The 17,891-nt window shown below is 41.7% G+C and overlaps 2 protein-coding genes across 2 annotated transcripts; one reads left to right on the plus strand and one right to left on the minus strand.

Annotated features, from left to right (window-relative positions):
- Positions 1 to 1,462: 1,462 nt before the first annotated feature.
- On the plus strand, positions 1,463 to 11,096 carry LOC139625151 (uncharacterized). The gene is made up of 17 exons (XM_071484874.1): positions 1,463 to 1,624; positions 2,816 to 2,922; positions 3,045 to 3,184; positions 3,463 to 3,623; positions 3,787 to 3,945; positions 4,041 to 4,488; positions 5,621 to 5,722; positions 6,423 to 6,513; positions 7,128 to 7,351; positions 7,465 to 7,707; positions 7,811 to 7,909; positions 8,125 to 8,318; positions 8,437 to 8,611; positions 8,719 to 8,875; positions 8,976 to 9,129; positions 9,448 to 9,559; positions 9,677 to 11,096. Exons 1-17 carry the CDS (start codon positions 1,604 to 1,606, stop codon positions 9,850 to 9,852), a joined length of 2,763 nt encoding a protein of 920 aa, XP_071340975.1. The 5' UTR covers positions 1,463 to 1,603; the 3' UTR covers positions 9,853 to 11,096.
- A 2-nt stretch (positions 11,097 to 11,098) lies between these two features.
- abcf2b (ATP-binding cassette, sub-family F (GCN20), member 2b) lies at positions 11,099 to 16,826 on the minus strand. Its single transcript, XM_071484876.1, has 15 exons — positions 16,687 to 16,826; positions 15,715 to 15,868; positions 15,290 to 15,502; positions 14,858 to 15,040; positions 14,466 to 14,637; positions 14,027 to 14,122; positions 13,823 to 13,925; positions 13,508 to 13,603; positions 13,026 to 13,145; positions 12,818 to 12,907; positions 12,603 to 12,713; positions 12,455 to 12,517; positions 12,139 to 12,267; positions 11,823 to 12,026; positions 11,099 to 11,703 (listed from the first exon to the last, which is right to left on the minus strand). Exons 2-15 carry the CDS (start codon positions 15,854 to 15,856, stop codon positions 11,587 to 11,589), a joined length of 1,839 nt encoding a protein of 612 aa, XP_071340977.1. The 5' UTR covers positions 15,857 to 15,868; positions 16,687 to 16,826; the 3' UTR covers positions 11,099 to 11,586.
- Between the last annotated feature and the right edge of the window lie 1,065 nt (positions 16,827 to 17,891).

Raw genomic sequence — 17,891 nt, forward strand, 5'->3', positions numbered from 1 at the left:
CAAGTAAACTCTTTTTTAATTTTTTTTTTTTACCTCACCTGCTATGCTTCTATATCCAGCTATTAGATCTCCAGCACAATATTAAATCATTCCAGTGAACACACGTATAACAGCAGGGCTCTTGGACTGCTAATGTAAATGGGATGCAGTTATTATTACACCTGTGCTTTTCCTGCTCATGTCAAAATGTCTGATGTGAAAATATATTTTATAAAGCTAATTGTAGTAGGATACATGGATTAAGATAAAGAGATAAAAATATATTTTGCAATACCTATAGAAGATAGTGATTCCAGAATAATACTGGCCTCTTGGTCAAATATACTGTTTATCTAATTGCTCAGAAACTTCTTTTATGAAGCCTACATGTTATACTTTGTTCAGCAGGGGGGTTTATGAAGGCCTTATCTCACTTCATGACATGGTTTATTCCTCACAGTGTCACCTGTTATGCTTGCAATAGCTGCTTTTCTAGCAGCTATTGCAAGAATGATTTCCCAGATGATTTCAGCAGCAATTTAAAGTACACTATAATTGGATTCACACACTTCACCTTTTTTCCCCATCTTGACAACATTTTTAAAGCCAGACGGTCAGAACATAATATATACATGCAGAATCTTCCATTTTAAACCAAAAAGGTTTTAGGCACCTTATATATTCGGTTTCTACCATCAGGGAAGCATCTTATTGGACCCGATATAATTCTGCAGCATAACAACAACAACAACCCCAAACATACAGCTAGAGTTATAAAGAACTAGCTTCACCAACAAGAAGAACAAAGAGTCCAACGACAGATGCTCTGGCCCCATCAGAGCCCTGATTTCAACATCATCGGTCGAGGATCACATGAAGAAACAGGAGACAGCCTAAATACACAGAAGCACAGTTGCAAGCTCTCCAAGATGCTTCAAAGAAAACTGTGTGCATGTGTGAGAGAACCGGTGCTGTTTCAAAGGCAAATGGTGGTCACACCAAATCATTTTTGAGATACTTGAGAACTTTTGCACAATATCGTAGACTGCTAAAGTTGGCTGGGCATGTCAAGTTTTATACATAATAAATGCAAAAAGGTCATGTTAGTATGCACCTGCACAGAGTAAGAGTGCCCCCTATTGATGTTTTACTGCTAATAAAGCCAGAAGTTTAATCTATTAACACATCTTTCTTTATCTCTGGTTTATTTAAATTAATCTGCCTAATGTTTGGGTAAGTATTTGGTAAGCTTTTCCTGTCTGTCGGGCAGTATTTACCACTAAACTGCGTCCAGACAGACAGTCTCCATAGATTACATGAATATGTTTGGTCATGGTTGATTAATATTGTTTTTTAGGGCGGTGGTTGGAGTTTAGACACGTCAGTCATGGGGAGGCAGATCGGATTTGTGCCTCCGTGTGGAGAGGCTGGTTTCTCCGCAGTGTTGATAGGCTGGTTTGTTGTTGATAGCCTGTCAGTCTCCAAGTCAAAGGGGGAGAGGTCAGTGTGGCTAGCATAGCAGGCTGCACTACAAAACCACCCAGGAAGTCAACAAAGTTGCTAATTAACATCAGTTTCACTTTGGGGTTTTTTTTTTCTCTACAGCTAAGTTGAAAACAGCAGTATGAGTTCTGCTGCCTCTCCGGTAAGATGCAAATTACCAGCCCGACTTTGACAAGACACTGCACTGCATGAAAATGTTAGCTTGCTAGCTGCTTTAGCTTTAGCTTTAGCTTCGCCATCGTTCTCTCTCGGCTAACTGTTAGCCGTCATGCTAACGTTGTTTGTTGACAACCCTCACTGTAGCAAAGACATGACAACATGCCCAGCGTTGGCCGTAAGCTAGCCCTCTATCTTTTCTTTAGTTTCAATTCGCTGACTTCACTGTGAATCAATGCATTTAGCCTGACACAGGCTAACCAACTAGTGAAAACTTCATGAGTCAACATTAACGTGGAAAGGCAAAACTGCATGTCCTATTTATCGAAGGACAAAAGAAAGAGAAATAAAAATCAAGTCAAGCTGTTGTCCACGCTAAAACAGTTAATGGTTTTGGTAGATAATATTCAGATAAGTCAAGATTCAAGGCAACAATAAAATGTCATGTGAAAGTACTAGTAGTTAGGTGTAAAATGGCTGTAAAAGACAATATTGATATTGGTTACAATTTTGCTTTCATATGTTAAGGCAGAAACAAAACACAACTGACAAAAAAAATCCAGACAATATTAAATACAAACAGTAAAATAAAAGCTGAGAGTATAACCTAAAAGTTGGACCATGAGATTTAAGGTACAATTGTAGTGCTCTCTAATGCACTGTGCATTAGTGGCACAAAGTAGTAGATGATGTTATATGTTGTAAAATTAAGTGCAGGAATATCCGTGAATAGTAAAAATAGAATAAGCTGCCATGAAAAAGAAACGAACTGGATAATTACATGATAAATTAATTTAATAGCGATATTGGCATTTCTACAAAGTGTAAATGGCAGATCAAATAAAGCAGTAATAAGGAAGAGAATAGAGACCATAAGCAAAGTAAAAACAAAGTCTAAAATGTGCATTTTAATGTATCATGACAATTGTAGGGTAAGAATAAAGAAAGCTTGATTATCTCTAGTTCTTAGACAATACTGAAAACATCCATTGAATGTTATTGAAGTGATGAAGACATTCTGAGCCACACAAACTGTACTGCGGTAGCCTTTGTGTCTACAATCACTGAAAAGGGAAAAACAAACCACCACAAAGGTATTTTGGTCAACTCTTGTTTACATGCCTTTTTGATTTGTTAGACAGCTGCTCAGTGGTCTGTGTTTGATTTTGTTTTGCAGACTATTGGGGAGTTGTTCCTCATCCTCAGCGAGATGGGTTTCACAGAGGAACAGATCCAGGCGGCTGTGCAGGCAGGGCATTTTTCTGTGCAAGAGGCAGCTGAGTGGTGAGCTGACCCAGCATTTTTTCTCTGCTCCATGTGGTTATTACCATTCAGTGATGTTCTTTTCATTTTTAAAAGATGACACCTTTCAGTAAATGTTGTGCCCCCCTCTCATATGTTCACAGGCTCTTACAGGGTCAGTATCCACGGCACAGGTTGGTCAAGCAGACACCGCAGCCAGCTGAAACAGCATTTTCTGCTTTCAACCCACCCAAAGAGGCAGCTAGTACTTCAGAGTCACACATGTCGGCCACTGAAAGTAGAGGTATGGCAGTTTTGACTACAGTATCAAAGTTGTTTGCTTACTTTAGCACATCAATTAGACCAGATGTCGAGTTCAGGTAAGGTATTGCTTTGTTGTTATTTGGCCTTGTAAAAACAGTTTGCTCTTAAGTGTGATGTCATATGTAAATGTATTCCATAGTTGTAATATCCTTTATATATGACTGTGTCATCATATCAATGGACTGTTGAAAATGGCCTAAAGGAATGGATGGTTTAGGATGCAAAATCATCTCATTAGACTGTCTCTGAATTTAACAGCATCCCCCTCATTGGTGCTGAGACCATCACAATCATGCAACCTGTCCCCAGAACCTCTACCAGTTGAGTCGCGCATCAAACAAGACAAGAGTGACTTTGAAGAGCAAGAAAGACAACGTGTTGCTCAGGAAGCCAGAGCAGAGAGAAGACAAAAGAAACAGGTCAGCAGTCATGAAAAGAAGGACTTCTGGTACCAAACAGTGCTAACTCAGCCAGACTGGCAATTTGTTTGTTATCACATAGAGAGAACAAAATCTTTTAAGCCAAGTGTCTGTTTTTTAATCAAAGAAGAGAACATTCTTGTCTTGTGTTTTGTACTGCCAGGAGCGGGAATTGGTGTTAAAGCGGATAGCTGAGGATCGGAGGAGCTTGCAGGAAAAGATCCAGACCAATGCCGCTGCAGAGACGTCTTCTCCTAGTGGTCAAGGGCAGACGCTTGGAGGAAAGATTCAGACCAATGTTGATAACAACTGCATCCTCATGGTGAGGCTATTAAGAGCCTTTTCTGTTTTTTGGATTATTTGTGTGAGAGTTGTAAAGTTTAAATTTAAACCTCGTGTTTTTGTGTTTTGCTGCAGATTCGACTGCCATCCGGTGAGTCAATGCGCGAACGCTTCCCAGCTGATGCCCCTCTGCGCACCGTTGTGGAGCACATCACCGGACGTCACCCCTCCCTACCCTCCTTTTCTCTCCTCCAGGGTTTCCCTCGGAAACGCTTTGGGGAGGCAGAGCTTGCTTGCTCATTGCGCTCTCTTGGCCTCACGCCCAACGCTGCACTGTGTATTCAGACCACTCCTCCAGAAACACCTCAGGATCCACCGAGTCCTGCAGATTCACCATTAGCAGGACAGAATGAGCCATCTCCATGTGTTGTGCCTCCTCAGCCTCATATCCCTGTCCTGGAGGGGGCAGGAGAGCAGAACCTCGTTGTACCCCCTCCACTACCCAACCAGCTGTGGGAAGAGGCAGTGAATTACGCAGGGATCCCAGGAGCTGGTCCTCTGTCTGGGCCGTCTCACTTCTGGGGTAAGTATGACATTTTTATGTAAAAAAAAAGAAAAAGAAATATATATTTTTATATTAAAAAAATTGAACCTCATGGTTGTATGCCTCTGCCAACCAGTCAATCAGCAGGTCACAGTCTCCCTTCTGTTCCTGAGTTACAGTGTTGAATCATGGGCAAAGGGTTTTTTGCAGAAGTTTATGATGTCACAGTGAAGTTGACCTTTGACCATTTGGATTTAAAATGTCATCACTTGATCATTTTATCCTGTTAGACATTTGTGTTAAATTGCGTCATAATAAGCATTTTGTGAGGTCACAGTGACCTTAGTCCTTTGACCACCAAAATCTAATCATCCTTGAGTACAAGTGAACATTTGTACCAAAAAAGGAATTCAAGGCATTACTGAGATGGACGGACAACCCAAAACATAATTTGTTGCAAAGTGCAAAGAGCTGCTGGTTATGGAGGCATTTTTCATATTTTTCTTTTAATGAAATCCTCAGTATTACTTTATTCCTGAGAATATGTTTTATGCTTTAGTTTGGCAGATGTCTCTAAAATACTGCAATACCAATGAGCCTCTGCCAACTTTGTGAATCAGAACTGTAGCAAATTCAAAACACGTCATTGCTGCAGTTGGAAACAAAACACTTTGCCATAGTTGCTGAAATATGAAAGTGATTCCATTAAAGCTGCAGATTGTGATCAGATTGTGATTGTGTGTGACAGTTTTAGTATAAAATTTGGCATCCGCTCACCATTAGCATCACACTTCACCAAATTTTAAGCCTAGTCATTTGATGTTTCTTGCTGAAATGCACATTGGGAGTTGTAATTAACTTATCACAGTACAGGCTTGTACCTTTTGACTTTTTTATGTAAACAACACACCTTTTATTAGGCTGTTGTTCATCTTTTATACTGATGAATCATCTGGGAGAATTTCATTACCCTCCAGGCCACAGACATGTTCCAACTATGAGTCACCCAACATTGTTTCAGGACATTTTCACTTCTGGAACATTACAATTGTTCTCAGTTTGCCGCTATTGCATATGCTCAATTACTTCAACAGACCAGAGCATTGAATATTATTTACACGTTACTTAAATAGCTGTTGAGTCACAGGATGACATTTCTGTTGCTCAACAGGGCGAGGCCAGAGGCTGGTTCCTGGTAACGTCGAGGAACCTGGAGGCATAGAAGTTGATGAGGAACAAGAAGCAGAGGAAGAACCACCTCACATGCTCAACGGTACTGCTCCCTTTGTCTTATGGACACTCATCCCACCTTTGACCTACATTTTGCTTTCTTTGCCCCATTTGCCCTCCCCTCCTCCTGTTTCCACATGGCTCCACTTTTTCATCCACGTAGAACTTTTTGTTCTCTCATGTCATAAACAGATGACACTGGCCCTCCACTTTCAGCTGTTGGAGTAACTTTCATGCAGTTTTCTACTGTACATGGCATAAGTGTACAGAACCTTAGACCGACTGCCCTACTAATGCGTCATAAATAAGAAAGATTAGGATTAGGAAATATGTAGGTGAATGGCCCTTCTGTCAAACATACAGTACACAGGGTCAGAACCGCTGAGCCCCACCAGTGAGAAGGTTTGAATTCCCTAAGTGCTTACAGCCAGTCAGCCAGTCAAGTTCGATCCTCCAGAGCACGTGGTTGTAGTATAGTTTTCTGTCTGTGTGCCTGACCTAAGAGTGAAAGTATTATTCACAGTTGGAGCTACTCATAGGAGAATCAAAGATCCAGAGCAGAAAATGCTTATTAGAGGTGTGGGATTTAAAATTGCAAGGTTTTTTTTTCTTCATTAAGAAAATTCATTAAAAATGATGGAGGGATTTTTTACTAACAGACCTGTGACTTCTATGTACTTTATGTGCTGCTTTGCTTGATATTCCTTATGGATTACAGTTGTCGCTTGTGAAATTTTTCACAGGAATGCCAAGGCTGCCTTTCTTTCCAGAGAACAGGATTCGAGGAGGATTTGAGCCCAGGCATCACTGGCCAGAACAAGGCAATCGACTCAGGTTGGTGTCTAGACAGAATGGGACTAATGTAATGTAAGAGTTGTAATGCACTTTAGGCGATAATACTTTACATGCAATTACAGTAAAAAAGCTTTATTGGACATATTTTTAAGTGTGTTGCAGCTACCTGTAATGAACCATTCTGAAAGGACTACTGGGCCAGGATGGCTCTGACAAAATTCAACTATTGTGGACAGTAAAATGATGTAATGTTACTCCAGTGAATCCCACAATGAGACCAATGGTCGACAACTATGATATTGGCTCTGTGAGGCTGTACCCAGGCAAAGTGATGCTTGGAGATAAATGCTAACATTGGCATGCTAATATGCTCACAACAACAGTGCTAATAGGCTGATGCTCAGCAAATCTTTACGTTGTTCACCATTTTACTTTACTGTGTTAAGTTGGTCATATTTGATAAAGTGCAGCTGAGGCTGATGGGACTATCATTAGTTCAGGTTTGTTTTCATAAACCAAAGTGCTGGACAAATTAAGCATTTTCAAGTGCAGCGTGCATTGCTATAGTCACATAATTTAACCATGAAATATATTGTATATATGCAATAAAATGCAGTGTGCATGTGAAAGACAGTTGCGTGTGTGTATTTCAGGGAGGCTCCAGTTGAGGAAGCAGCAGAGCCTGAGGATGCAGGAGGTCGGGTGGCGCCTGTAGCTGCAGGTCTGGCTGCAGTGGAGCGTCTTCAAAGAGCTGCACAGCAAGAAGACCCCCGTGCCTCCCAGGGACAGCCATCACCACCTAAAAGACCTTTCAGGACACCCAGCGTGCCATCCCTATGTGCCTTGGCTACCCGCGCAACTGTGCACCTCATGACTGGTGAGAGACCACGTAGAATATCCAGTTGTAAGACTCACTGATTTTCCAGGAGATGTGTCTCATTGTTTTTGTTTACTCACTGTTGTCATTCTTGGCTCTGTCTCTACTCTCAGCTCCCAGTATGCAGTACAGCAGCAGTCTGGCATGCCTGACCCCGGAGCTCGCAGAGCTTCTGCTCAACCACATGTCCCGTGAAAGGCTCCTTCGTCCACGCACCCTGGAGCTGTTCTTCGGCTGCCCATTGCAGAAGTTTGTTCTTAACTGCTACCCTTACTCCACCAATGAGCTCCTGCGGCAGTTAAGGGCCTTTACAGCACTGAAGCATCTGAGTCTGGTCAACTCACCACTCATCACTGGTATAAAGTTTTATCCTACAATGCAGATTCTAGACTGAATTTGTGCAACAAGTTTGTTCATGTTTGTTATTTCACATTAATCTCCCGAACCTGTTCTGTCTAGACTCTGGTCTGTCAATCCTGTCCAGCCTGGTCAGACTCCAGTACCTCAACCTCGCTTCCTGCAGCAAACTGACTGACTCCTGTCTGCAGCACATCAGAGGTTGGGATTTCTACAGTCTCGTGAACAGGGCTCAGACAGTTATTATAGGGGGATAACACATTATGTAACACCACTTAACCAGCAGTTACAATTACGTGCAAGAATGCCAGATCTCAACATAATCTGCTCTGTCTTAAGTACTTGTATTTAGTGTAAATGGGGTTTTGCCTTTATGATTTTCCCACGTATCAAAGTATTTTTCCTGTGTCTTGAAGGCTTGAAGAATCTGTGTTTCCTGTCGCTGGACCAGACCAAAGTGACCGATGCTGGGATGGTGCTTTATCTCCAGTCAGCTCCATCCTGCCTCTCTCAGCTCAGTCTGAACCAGACAGCAGTGACAGAAGCTACGCTTGTAGTCCTTCCCACCTGTGTGCCACAGCTGCGACTTCTCAGCATCAAGCAGACTAAGGTACTTCAGCTCTACTGACAGGGGTTGTGCCAGCATTTACTGTCTCAGTATTGTGTTTAGCTTACATAACATTTAGTTATTAACACTGTCCCTGTCTTGATGTGTCTTATTTTCCCAGGTCGAGGATGTCTCAGCTTTGGCAGAGCTGTCCAGTTTGCAGACTCTTAACCTGGACGGGACAGGTGTGACAGAGGTGTCACTGAAGTACCTCGCCACCCTCCCCTCCCTGTCTTCCCTCAGTTTGGCGGGAATTCCTGTTGCTGATGGCAATCACGCCCTGCAGATCATCTCAGGTCTGTAACTCAGAAGGAAGATTCAAACATGAGCAAACAAAGTGAAGCAAAATGGACCAAATCTGTGTTGAATCAAACTCTAAGTGAGGTTTCTGCTTTCCCTCCAGGCCTAAAGTTGACTCACCTCACCCTCCCTGGGCGGCACTCTGTGAAAGACAGCGGGTTGTCGTACCTCTCTGATCTGTCTCTGCTCTCAGAGCTGGACTTGACAGACTACACACAAGTCACAGACCAGGGGGTCAAACAGCTCTCCAACATGATGAGGTCATTTACAACACAATACCTTACATATTACAGCCAAACAATGGTTTGAGTGCAATTACAACAGAGATGTTGACAAAAATATTGTATATATTCTGTGTAGGTTGAAGAAGCTGTCACTCAGCAACACTCAGGTGACAGATGCAGGGCTTCCCTCTCTGTGCGGCCTGCAGGAGCTGCAGGAGCTGTGTTTGGACCGAACAGCAGTCACGAGCAGAGGAGTGGCTGAACTCATTGTCTGTCTGCCGCACCTTCAGGTGATTTCACCGCTGGAATATGTTTGATTGAGCATGGTCTTAATTTTAACCCTATGTAATGATATTTATGGGTTAACTTATAATGTATCATGCTGGTTTTTATTTTATTCCTGAGTTACCCTGGTCATTTACGTTAAAGGATTTTAATGCCCTTAGAGGTCAGGGGTCATTACAGAGCTAACAGAGTCCCCCTACCACCAGCTTTCATAATCAAACCTGTGTCTACTTGATCATAACTGTGACCACAGATCCACCCTGCATATTTTTGTATGCACGATAATGTACTGATATCTGTTTTTCTTTGTTGTTTTTTTGAAGGTGTTGGGGTTAGCCAGCACTCAGGTGGGAGACACAGTAGTGAGGAAGGGTCTGATCCGTTGCAGTCAGCTTGTTAAGCTTAATCTCAGCCGAACACGGATCACAGACCACGGTAAAGTCTAACGCTGCACCCACTGGCCTTTTCTTTATCTGGCTTGAGCTCAACAGACACATGTGATCTTATGCTTGCTTGAACAAATGTCAATGTATGTTTATGTATTTTCCTCAGGTCTGAAGTATCTCAAACACATGCGTCTGGCTCAGGTGAACCTGGACGGCACCGGAGTCAGTCTGATGGGCATCGCGAGCCTCCTCTCCCTCAGCAACATCAGCAGCATTCGGGCCAGCAACACTCGCACCATACCTCCTGATGAGGTGTCAGACGAGGAGTGGGAAGCCCAGTGAGCACGGATACCTTTGGTTGGCCCACACGTTATTGTACCCGAGTACGCCTCCGACTGCTGCTGTCCTCTTTTAGCCCCTGAAACATGCTGCCACCAGGATCGCCTGGAAGCGGCATGACCGAAACACTCCTTCAACTTGCACTGTTTCAACTGCAGCTAGTGCCACTAATCTGTCAATCACGCACGCTAAGTTGAAACCTTTAACAGAAGCCTTGTGTTTAACAGTTAGGCCATTTAAAGTTTACATATATAGAATCAATCAGTATTTACTCGTGTACACTGCAGCCCTTTGTCTCTGGTAAAGTCCACTTGACAAACTTTATAGCTTTAAAGCTTTATGTGCAGCCTTATAGGTTGGAGATAACTGTGTTTCTCCTGGTTGGCACTTGTTGAACCGACTGGCAGAAATATACTTTATGTTGAAAATGTAACGTATAACACAGCATGTATTTTCAGACTGTAATAACTAATAGACTGATTTGTCGGAAATGAAGTGACAGCTTAATTAACAAATTTTCAGTTCAACCACATATGGTTGTTGATGTGTGGGAGGGTTGTGTAGACAGATTTTGTCTTCCAATCATCATTTTGTTAGTTAGTATTGGAACTAACATTGAATCTTGAGCTGAAGAAATGATTTGCCAGCTGGGAAAACCACCTGATGTTAATTACTATTAGACGTTAGTTTATGAGCGGCTTTAGATTCACCAAAAAGTTTTGAATGTGAACACATTAATGCCCAACACATTTCCATTCCACATTTACCTGAACACAGCTTTTGTAAGAGGCTTTGGAAAGGGTGGCAGACTTCAGAATTATGATTTTATAACTTGTGGATACTAGTTTTCAGAAAGCCACAAGTCACTTCAGAATTTAATTTCTCTTAACTGCATCCTGGAGATGCATTGGCCTCGGTTGATGCGTTTTATAAATACCTTTCAGATTACCTCCTTTTATTAATGTTAGTTTGCCAAGAAATGCCAATATTTTTTTGGACAGGCCATTTTCAGTTACCTGGAAAACTAGGGGAGCAGTATACACAGTGTAGTGTAGTGACTAATGAGATGGGATCTATGCAGCCATGGGGCTCACAAGTCAGAATCCAAAGCAACTTCTGATCACTTCAAGTTTTGTCCTCTTGTTTACAGAGATGTAAAATAGTTTATTTTCCCTAAAAGCTTTTGATTTGTGGATACAAGCACTGTATTCATTGAGTTTAAATGAATAAAGTCTTCTCAGTCTAAATATGCTGTTTTTATGTTCTGTTTATTCAGACAAACCTTTATTGCATTACATTGTTAAATAAGGCAGAACTGCTTTTACACAGACAAAAAAAGTCAACTTTTAAATATCATAAAATATGACCTAAAAGCTGCTGCATACATGTTGGGATAAAACAGAACATTTGGAAAAATAAAACTTTTCTATGAAGACAGCACAATGGAATGCGTTCCAAAATGCACTGAGATGCTTCAAGGTGAATCAGCCAATCAGAGTGCAGCCTGAGGTGAAGGGAGAAGAGGGATTGGGTTGGGTTCAGCACGGTGCAGAACTGTCAAACCAAGATGGAAATACAGTACAACAGGTACAAGAGACGTGTCCAATAAGATGCATAAGAGATTGTTTCAGTTCTTGTTGGGACATTTCCTGCAATGCAAACCCTGCTCATCCCTTCAGGAGCTTGCAGGTCAAATACATGATGCAAGATAAAGGAGTGGCTCAGAGTGATGTTGCTTTAGATGTCATGCGCTTGGTTTTCAATCTTTGATTTCAAGTGCTCCTTATATGCCAGGATGTCCCTATTCCACTTTGTGATGGTTTGATTCTCACACACCCAGATCTCCTGAGCCACCTGAGGAAAGGAGATGAACATTATGAAGGTTCTAGCTACAGCTGGTTCACTGAAAACCTTTGGTTTACAGGCATTTTTAACCAAATATTAAAATGAATCCATCAAATGATAATACGTACCTGCTGAATTAGCCTGAAGTCGTGGCTAACTAGCATCATGCCGCCCTCAAACTCGTTGACTGCTTCTGCTAATGCGTCAATAGTCTCGATATCCAGGTGATTGGTGGGCTCATCAAGGAACAACATGTGAGGGTTCTGCCAGGCCAGCCAGGCAAAACACACCCGGCACTTCTGACCATCTGACAGGTTCCTGATTGGACTGACCTGGAAGACATTTCAGGTGGCATTTTAGTGACAGTTGCAGACAAAGAAAAAAAAAAGTTTAAATTTTGCACTTTCCCCATTTAGTATCCTCTGGAATATTTCATTCATCCACCTGCTGTTTTCCTGTCAGGCCGTAGCGACCAATGATCTTCCTCATCTCCTCCTTTTCTTTGATCTCAGGGAAACACTTCATCATGTACTCCAGAGGAGACAGGTCCAGCTCCAGCTGCTCTGTCAGATGCTGTAACATGGCACATACATAGGAGACATTTAATTTTACTGTATAAGCTACTTCAAAGTCTGTCCAAGGTCTAGCATTCCATGAATTTTGCCCTGATTCAGATAGAACTTCAATGTACTGTAATGTTCTCGTTGTTTAAGGCGTGGTGCTTGAGGGGAGGTTTTTTTTTTTTGTTTGTTTGTTTTACCTGATGATATCTGCCAATCTTGACGTGAGAATGTTTGCGGATCATGCCGTCGGTGGGTAGGAGCTACAAACAGAAAAATATCAAAATTTAATAATCTGAAAGCAATTACAAGTTATTACAGGACACTGGGGAACTGGACTGTACCAACCTCTCCCATCAGCAGCTTCAGCAGGGTGGACTTCCCTGCTCCATTGGGCCCCACCAGAGCCACTCGTGTATCCAAGTCAATACCAAACTCCAGGTTTTTATATATGTGTGGCTACAGGAAAAAGGAAAACAGGGGAGAGACTGAGAAATGAATCATATTTCAGTGTAAAAAAAAAAAAAAAGCTGTATCCATGCCACAGAATTAACTAGACTTACTGTGTTGTCACTGTACTTGAAGCTCACGTTCTGAACCATGATAACAGGAGGAGGAATCTTCCCACAGGGAGGAAAATAAAATGACAGAGTCTGTGGGAGACAGAGGGAGGTATTAGTGTCATGAAAGTAAATGTTTAAGTGCCTCGCCCAGTGTTGTCAGTTTCCAAACCACTTTAACATGCATCAGTAACCCACTACATTACAATACCTTGTCATTCACAACTCGTTCAGTCAAGCCTGACGCCACCATCTTCTGCAGTGTCTTCTCTTTGCTCTGTGCCTGTCGTGCCAGTTTGGCAGAGCCGTGACCAAACCTGGCTATGTAATTCTGGAGGAGAGGGATGTAAACAGAACAATTAGCACAAGTCTTGACAGCATAATGATTTTTATGTAGAAACTTCAGAGCATGTGACTGCTTAGGACACAAAAGGAAACACTTTGAGGGTTTTCCTTCACAAGTTGCTTAGTCGGGTTTGTGGTAGCCCAGACCCTGTCACATGATCAATTTAGTTATTAAATAACTTCCCAAACATTAGCTACACTAAATATAATGGCTTTTATTGTGTGAAATAGAACCTCTGCCCTTTTTCTCCTAAGATTCATGTTATATTTCATATAATTTATTAATTACATTATGACTCCCCACTACTTGCAGTGAAAGCATTTCACCACATGGTGTCCCTCTTTTACCTTCATGTGTGCTATCTGGTCCTGTTCCCAGTTGAAGCGCTTCATCTGGTTCTCTTCCAACTCCTCTCTGGTCTTCACATACTGGTCATAGTTACCCTTAAAATAAAAATAGGTTTGCATGGTCATCCAACAGGCTGACACATAATTAGTAACAGCCAACCCCTACTTTCCTTATTTAGCATTATGAGATCACAGATGGCCGAGTTCATTCAAGATACTTTTAAAGACCTTCCAAGGGATGCCAAGGCTGTTTGACACTGTGCTTCTTAATTTTGCTTTAAGACACCAGCAGTGGCTTCAGCTGAGTGTTCTTACCGTGTAGTATTTCAGTTTCCTCTGATGCAAGTGGATGATGTTGGTGCACACACCGTTCAGGAAGTCTTGAGAGTGTGAGATGAGCACAAGGATTCGCTTGAACCTGAAAAGAACCATGAGGTCGATGAATATCCTTCTTCACGCATACAGTATGTATGTGCATAACTGGACTATTTAAGCACTGAAAGCAGGGTGTGAACTTACGACTTGAGCTCCTCTTCCAACCACACACAAGCATCCAGGTCCAAGTGGTTAGTGGGCTCATCCAGCAACAGCATGAAGGGCTTGATGAACAGGGCTCTGCAAAAAATAATATTCAATTAAGTTGAATTTACAGAAAACTTGTCACTGTTAAACATTCCCTCTATACAAGTAAAAAGTCTAAACGTAACTAAACAAATATGTCCAAATATAAGCTATTTCTTTTCCTTAAGTGTTAATTTTATGAGTTAATGTCCAAAGTTTCACTAAGAAAAACCCTTAATTTGATCCAAAAACCCCCCAAAAAACACATGAACATTGTGAACCAGATGAGGTTGGTACAAGACGCAGCTCTTGCTGTAAGCACATTTAGCTGCACTTGGTGCAAAGTAGCTTATACACAATGTCACTGAATGGTGTAATAATAGCCCTTTGTCTTTACCTGGCCAGAGCAACACGCATCCTCCATCCACCACTGAAGTCCTTCAGTTTCTTCTGCTGCATAGCAGTGCTGAAACCCAAACCGTGGAGGATTCGCGATGCTCGCATCTCCGCCTTGTCTGCATCCAGCTCCTCTAGACGCTCATACAGCTCCATCAGCTTCTCACACTCGGCTAGAAGGGGAAAGGAGACACATTCACTAATAATTTCAAGAAATATAGCTACATAAGTATATTTAAAGATAGTTTTCCATGACAATTGAACTAATTTTAGTTAAACAAACAGTGAATACTTGTCTTTGCAGCATTTCTGTTTGCTCAGATCAGCTATTCTCATATTTGGGTTTGTGTTTCTCCTCTGTAGTTTATTATTACATGGTATATCACAACTTACAGTCCTCATGGGCAAGTCTTTCTGCCTCTTTCTCCAGCATAATCCTCTGTTCATCAACCTCCATAACACAATGCAGAGCTGTCTTGTCGCTGGGGGCCATCTCCCGGGTCAAGTGGTAAATATCTATGTGCTCTGGAATGGGAATCTCACGATGCCCGATGGCTGATAACAGCATGGATTTTCCTGTAAAAAAGTAAAAAAAACATTAACACTATTTCTCTTTAAGGTCTGTGACGTCAAAAATCCCACTCCTACTTTGGGGAATTGCTAAAAATGAGTAGTGCATCATGTCTTCAAGTGCGTGTTGTGGATGAATAGTGAAGGTAAATGTTGTTCTTGGTGTTGAAAGAGTGTTAGGGTAAGGAAAGACTGTGTAGCCGTCTTGGAGATACCACTGACTAGAAACATCCTGTGCCAATAGGAACCAGTTACCTGTGCCATTAAGTCCGATGAGGCCATAGCGTCTGCCTGAGTTGAGCTCCAGGCTGGTGTCTGCTAGCAGCTCTTGCCCATGGAAGGTGAGAGACAGGCTGCTAATGTGGACATCAGTGCTGTTGGGGTGTGAGGCGAGGACACCTGTCACTGCCCGTGCCTCCGTCTTCCGCAGCTCAAACTCATCCAGCTCCTTGGTCAAACTGGCAATACCTGTCGAACCAAAAAGCTGTTTACCATTTTTTGCATACTTGTCAATTTAGATCGAACCTTACCGACAGAATTCAAATGTTGTGTGCTGTCAAATTCTGACTCATAAAGGATATGTGTGTTATGCCAACGCCGGAGTGTATCTCAGGAATGACAGTTCACTACTACCAAACCTATAATGGTAATGTTTATTCAAAGATCAGTCCTCCACTCACCATTGCTCTCTGCTCCGTTACCCTGGGTCTCTGGCTGTTGTTCAGTCTCCCCATTTACCTCATCAGGTTTCTTGGTACGCTGACGGGCTTTGGCAGCCTCCTTCTTCTTCGCTGCCTTTTTCTTGGCTAAGTCGGATGGCATGGTTGTGCAAAGCTATTGAAGAGTTAGAAATAAAAGGATGAGAAATACAAATATAGATCAACTCTCCCATAATATAATTAGTCATTAAAACATTACTGTACCCAGATTGTCAGTTACTCAAGAATTTCGCAGTTTTGAAATCACTTTTTGTCAATGTTAATCATTATAACAGCATGTTTCAATGAGCAATCGCGTACATAAAATAGCGTGGGGGGAAAAAAAAACCAAGGAGCGTCCAAATGTGCCGGTTTAACTTCAATTTACATCGGATTTTAAGAAGGACTAACATTATTAGAACAGGCCTAACACGGTCAACGGTACAGCCTAAAGAGCTGTGATGATGGTGGTGGTGGTAATGCTAATCAAAACCGCATTTTGGTTCCTTTTAGTCCCACCTGCTCACACGTTGGGCTCTTCACATTATAAAGCCTGGTGGACCCACTGTTAGCAGCTAAAGGAAGCTGATGCCGCTCACATTAACGATAAATTGTCACTTTAAAATGATTAGCCGGTAACAATACTCAGACAATAGGGCCGGTGGATTAAGCCAAAACTGCCACATGCGAAAGGCAAATCATATCAATTTTGACAAACTGCCCGTTGGCTGCGTTAGCCTTTTAGCTAGGCTAACAACGGCAGCTAACTACAATTAACAGGCCTGAGCCGCTGAAGCTAACTTGACGCAAGGCCCAACTAGCTACGCCGAGCTCTGAAAACGGCTAATTCCGCCGGTAATTCATGTCTTTCAGGCCCGCGTTTCTTCACACGGTAATCTGTCAATGTTATCCATTTGAGTCTTAGGTGTCAGTCGTCGTTAATATCGCTCTTACCTGGATAATGAGTTACTGGTCTCCGGGGCACACCGACGACTCGTGTCCACTTTTCGCCGGGTGGATGGAGCCGCTCGCCAAACCGCCAGACGAACCATATATGGTCAAGAAGGGCGGGGACAACACATGGGCCCTCCCCTTCTTGTGGGATTGCAGTAAAATGGCCATTTAACCCCTACATTAGTAAAAGATCTATTCATAAATGAGTAAAACAGGTGTTTATTGTGAGTTATAAGCCTGACAATGATGGATAGGCCGTCATCTTTTACATCACCATAAACAAGGCTGGGTTTATTAAGTATCATTTCAGTCTACAGGCTTGATCAGTCTCAAATTTATTAGAAAATCTATACCACTGAAGTACAAATTAAGCCATATTTAATTCTCTCCCAGCTTGAAATTTGTGTTAAGCAGAAGTGCTGAACGCAGCTGCATAAAAGGCACATGCAAAATAATACAAAATAGGTAAATAATTTCCATATGCACACAAAACAGAACACACTGTTGTCCCTAAATTATGCAACATAATGATCACTAAAGTGGCAGTGCATATTAAAAATATTAAAACATTTAGAGGTGAAAACCAGATGTGCAAAGTAGGCAATGTCCATAAATTAAATTAGATAACCAAATTAAACAAAACAAATCAAATAGTATCGCACATGAACCCATATGGCAAAGAATAGTTATAAATATATTAATCTGAATTAAATGTTTAAATTAAATAAGCTCACTAGTTTTGTGGTTAAAACAAACAACTCTGCAATGATTGATTAAATGTTACACATATACAGCAAGAGGGTATTATTCCATCACAGGAAAATACAACTAACAAATATTTTCATTATCAATACATCTGGCCATTATTTTCTTAAATAACTGATAGATTGTCATACAATACCAGAAAATAATGATAAATGCTTGTCACTTTTTCCTTAAGCCCCAGTTAACTTATTCAAATAGTTTATTTTGTCTGACCAATAGTCACAAACCTAAAGATGCAAATTTACTGTGATAGAAACCACTAAAAACCATTAACCCTCCTGTTATGTTCATTTGTCAGGAACAGCAATAGTGTTCCCGGGTCAATTTGACCCAGTGCATGTTTAATTATCCAAAAGATGCCAAAAACCTTCTAACAAGCACTGTGAATATTTCATTACTAACTCCATTACTAACTATTCTATCAATATTTAGTGCAATGG

The sequence above is a fragment of the Trachinotus anak genome, unplaced genomic scaffold (genome assembly GCF_046630095.1).
Source record: "Trachinotus anak isolate AG129_WGS33_773 ecotype Australia unplaced genomic scaffold, CSIRO_AGI_Tana_v1 ptg000009l, whole genome shotgun sequence".
NCBI lineage: Eukaryota > Metazoa > Chordata > Actinopteri > Carangiformes > Carangidae > Trachinotus > Trachinotus anak.

Excerpts from the sequence above, each read along its gene's own strand:
- LOC139625151 (XM_071484874.1), top strand. The coding sequence starts at position 1,604 with ATGAGTTCTGCTGCCTCTCCG. Across the intron at positions 6,514-7,127 it reads GAACAAGGCAATCGACTCAG|GGAGGCTCCAGTTGAGGAAG; the intron begins GTTGGTGTCTAG and ends TGTGTATTTCAG. Across the intron at positions 8,319-8,436 it reads TCAGCATCAAGCAGACTAAG|GTCGAGGATGTCTCAGCTTT; the intron begins GTACTTCAGCTC and ends TTATTTTCCCAG.
- abcf2b (XM_071484876.1), bottom strand. The coding sequence starts at position 15,856 with ATGCCATCCGACTTAGCCAAGAAAAAGGCAGCGAAGAAGAAGGAGGCT. Across the intron at positions 14,123-14,465 it reads ATGCGTGTTGCTCTGGCCAG|AGCCCTGTTCATCAAGCCCT; the intron begins GTAAAGACAAAG and ends TATTTTTTGCAG. Across the intron at positions 12,268-12,454 it reads AGATTGGCAGATATCATCAG|CATCTGACAGAGCAGCTGGA; the intron begins GTAAAACAAACA and ends GCCATGTTACAG.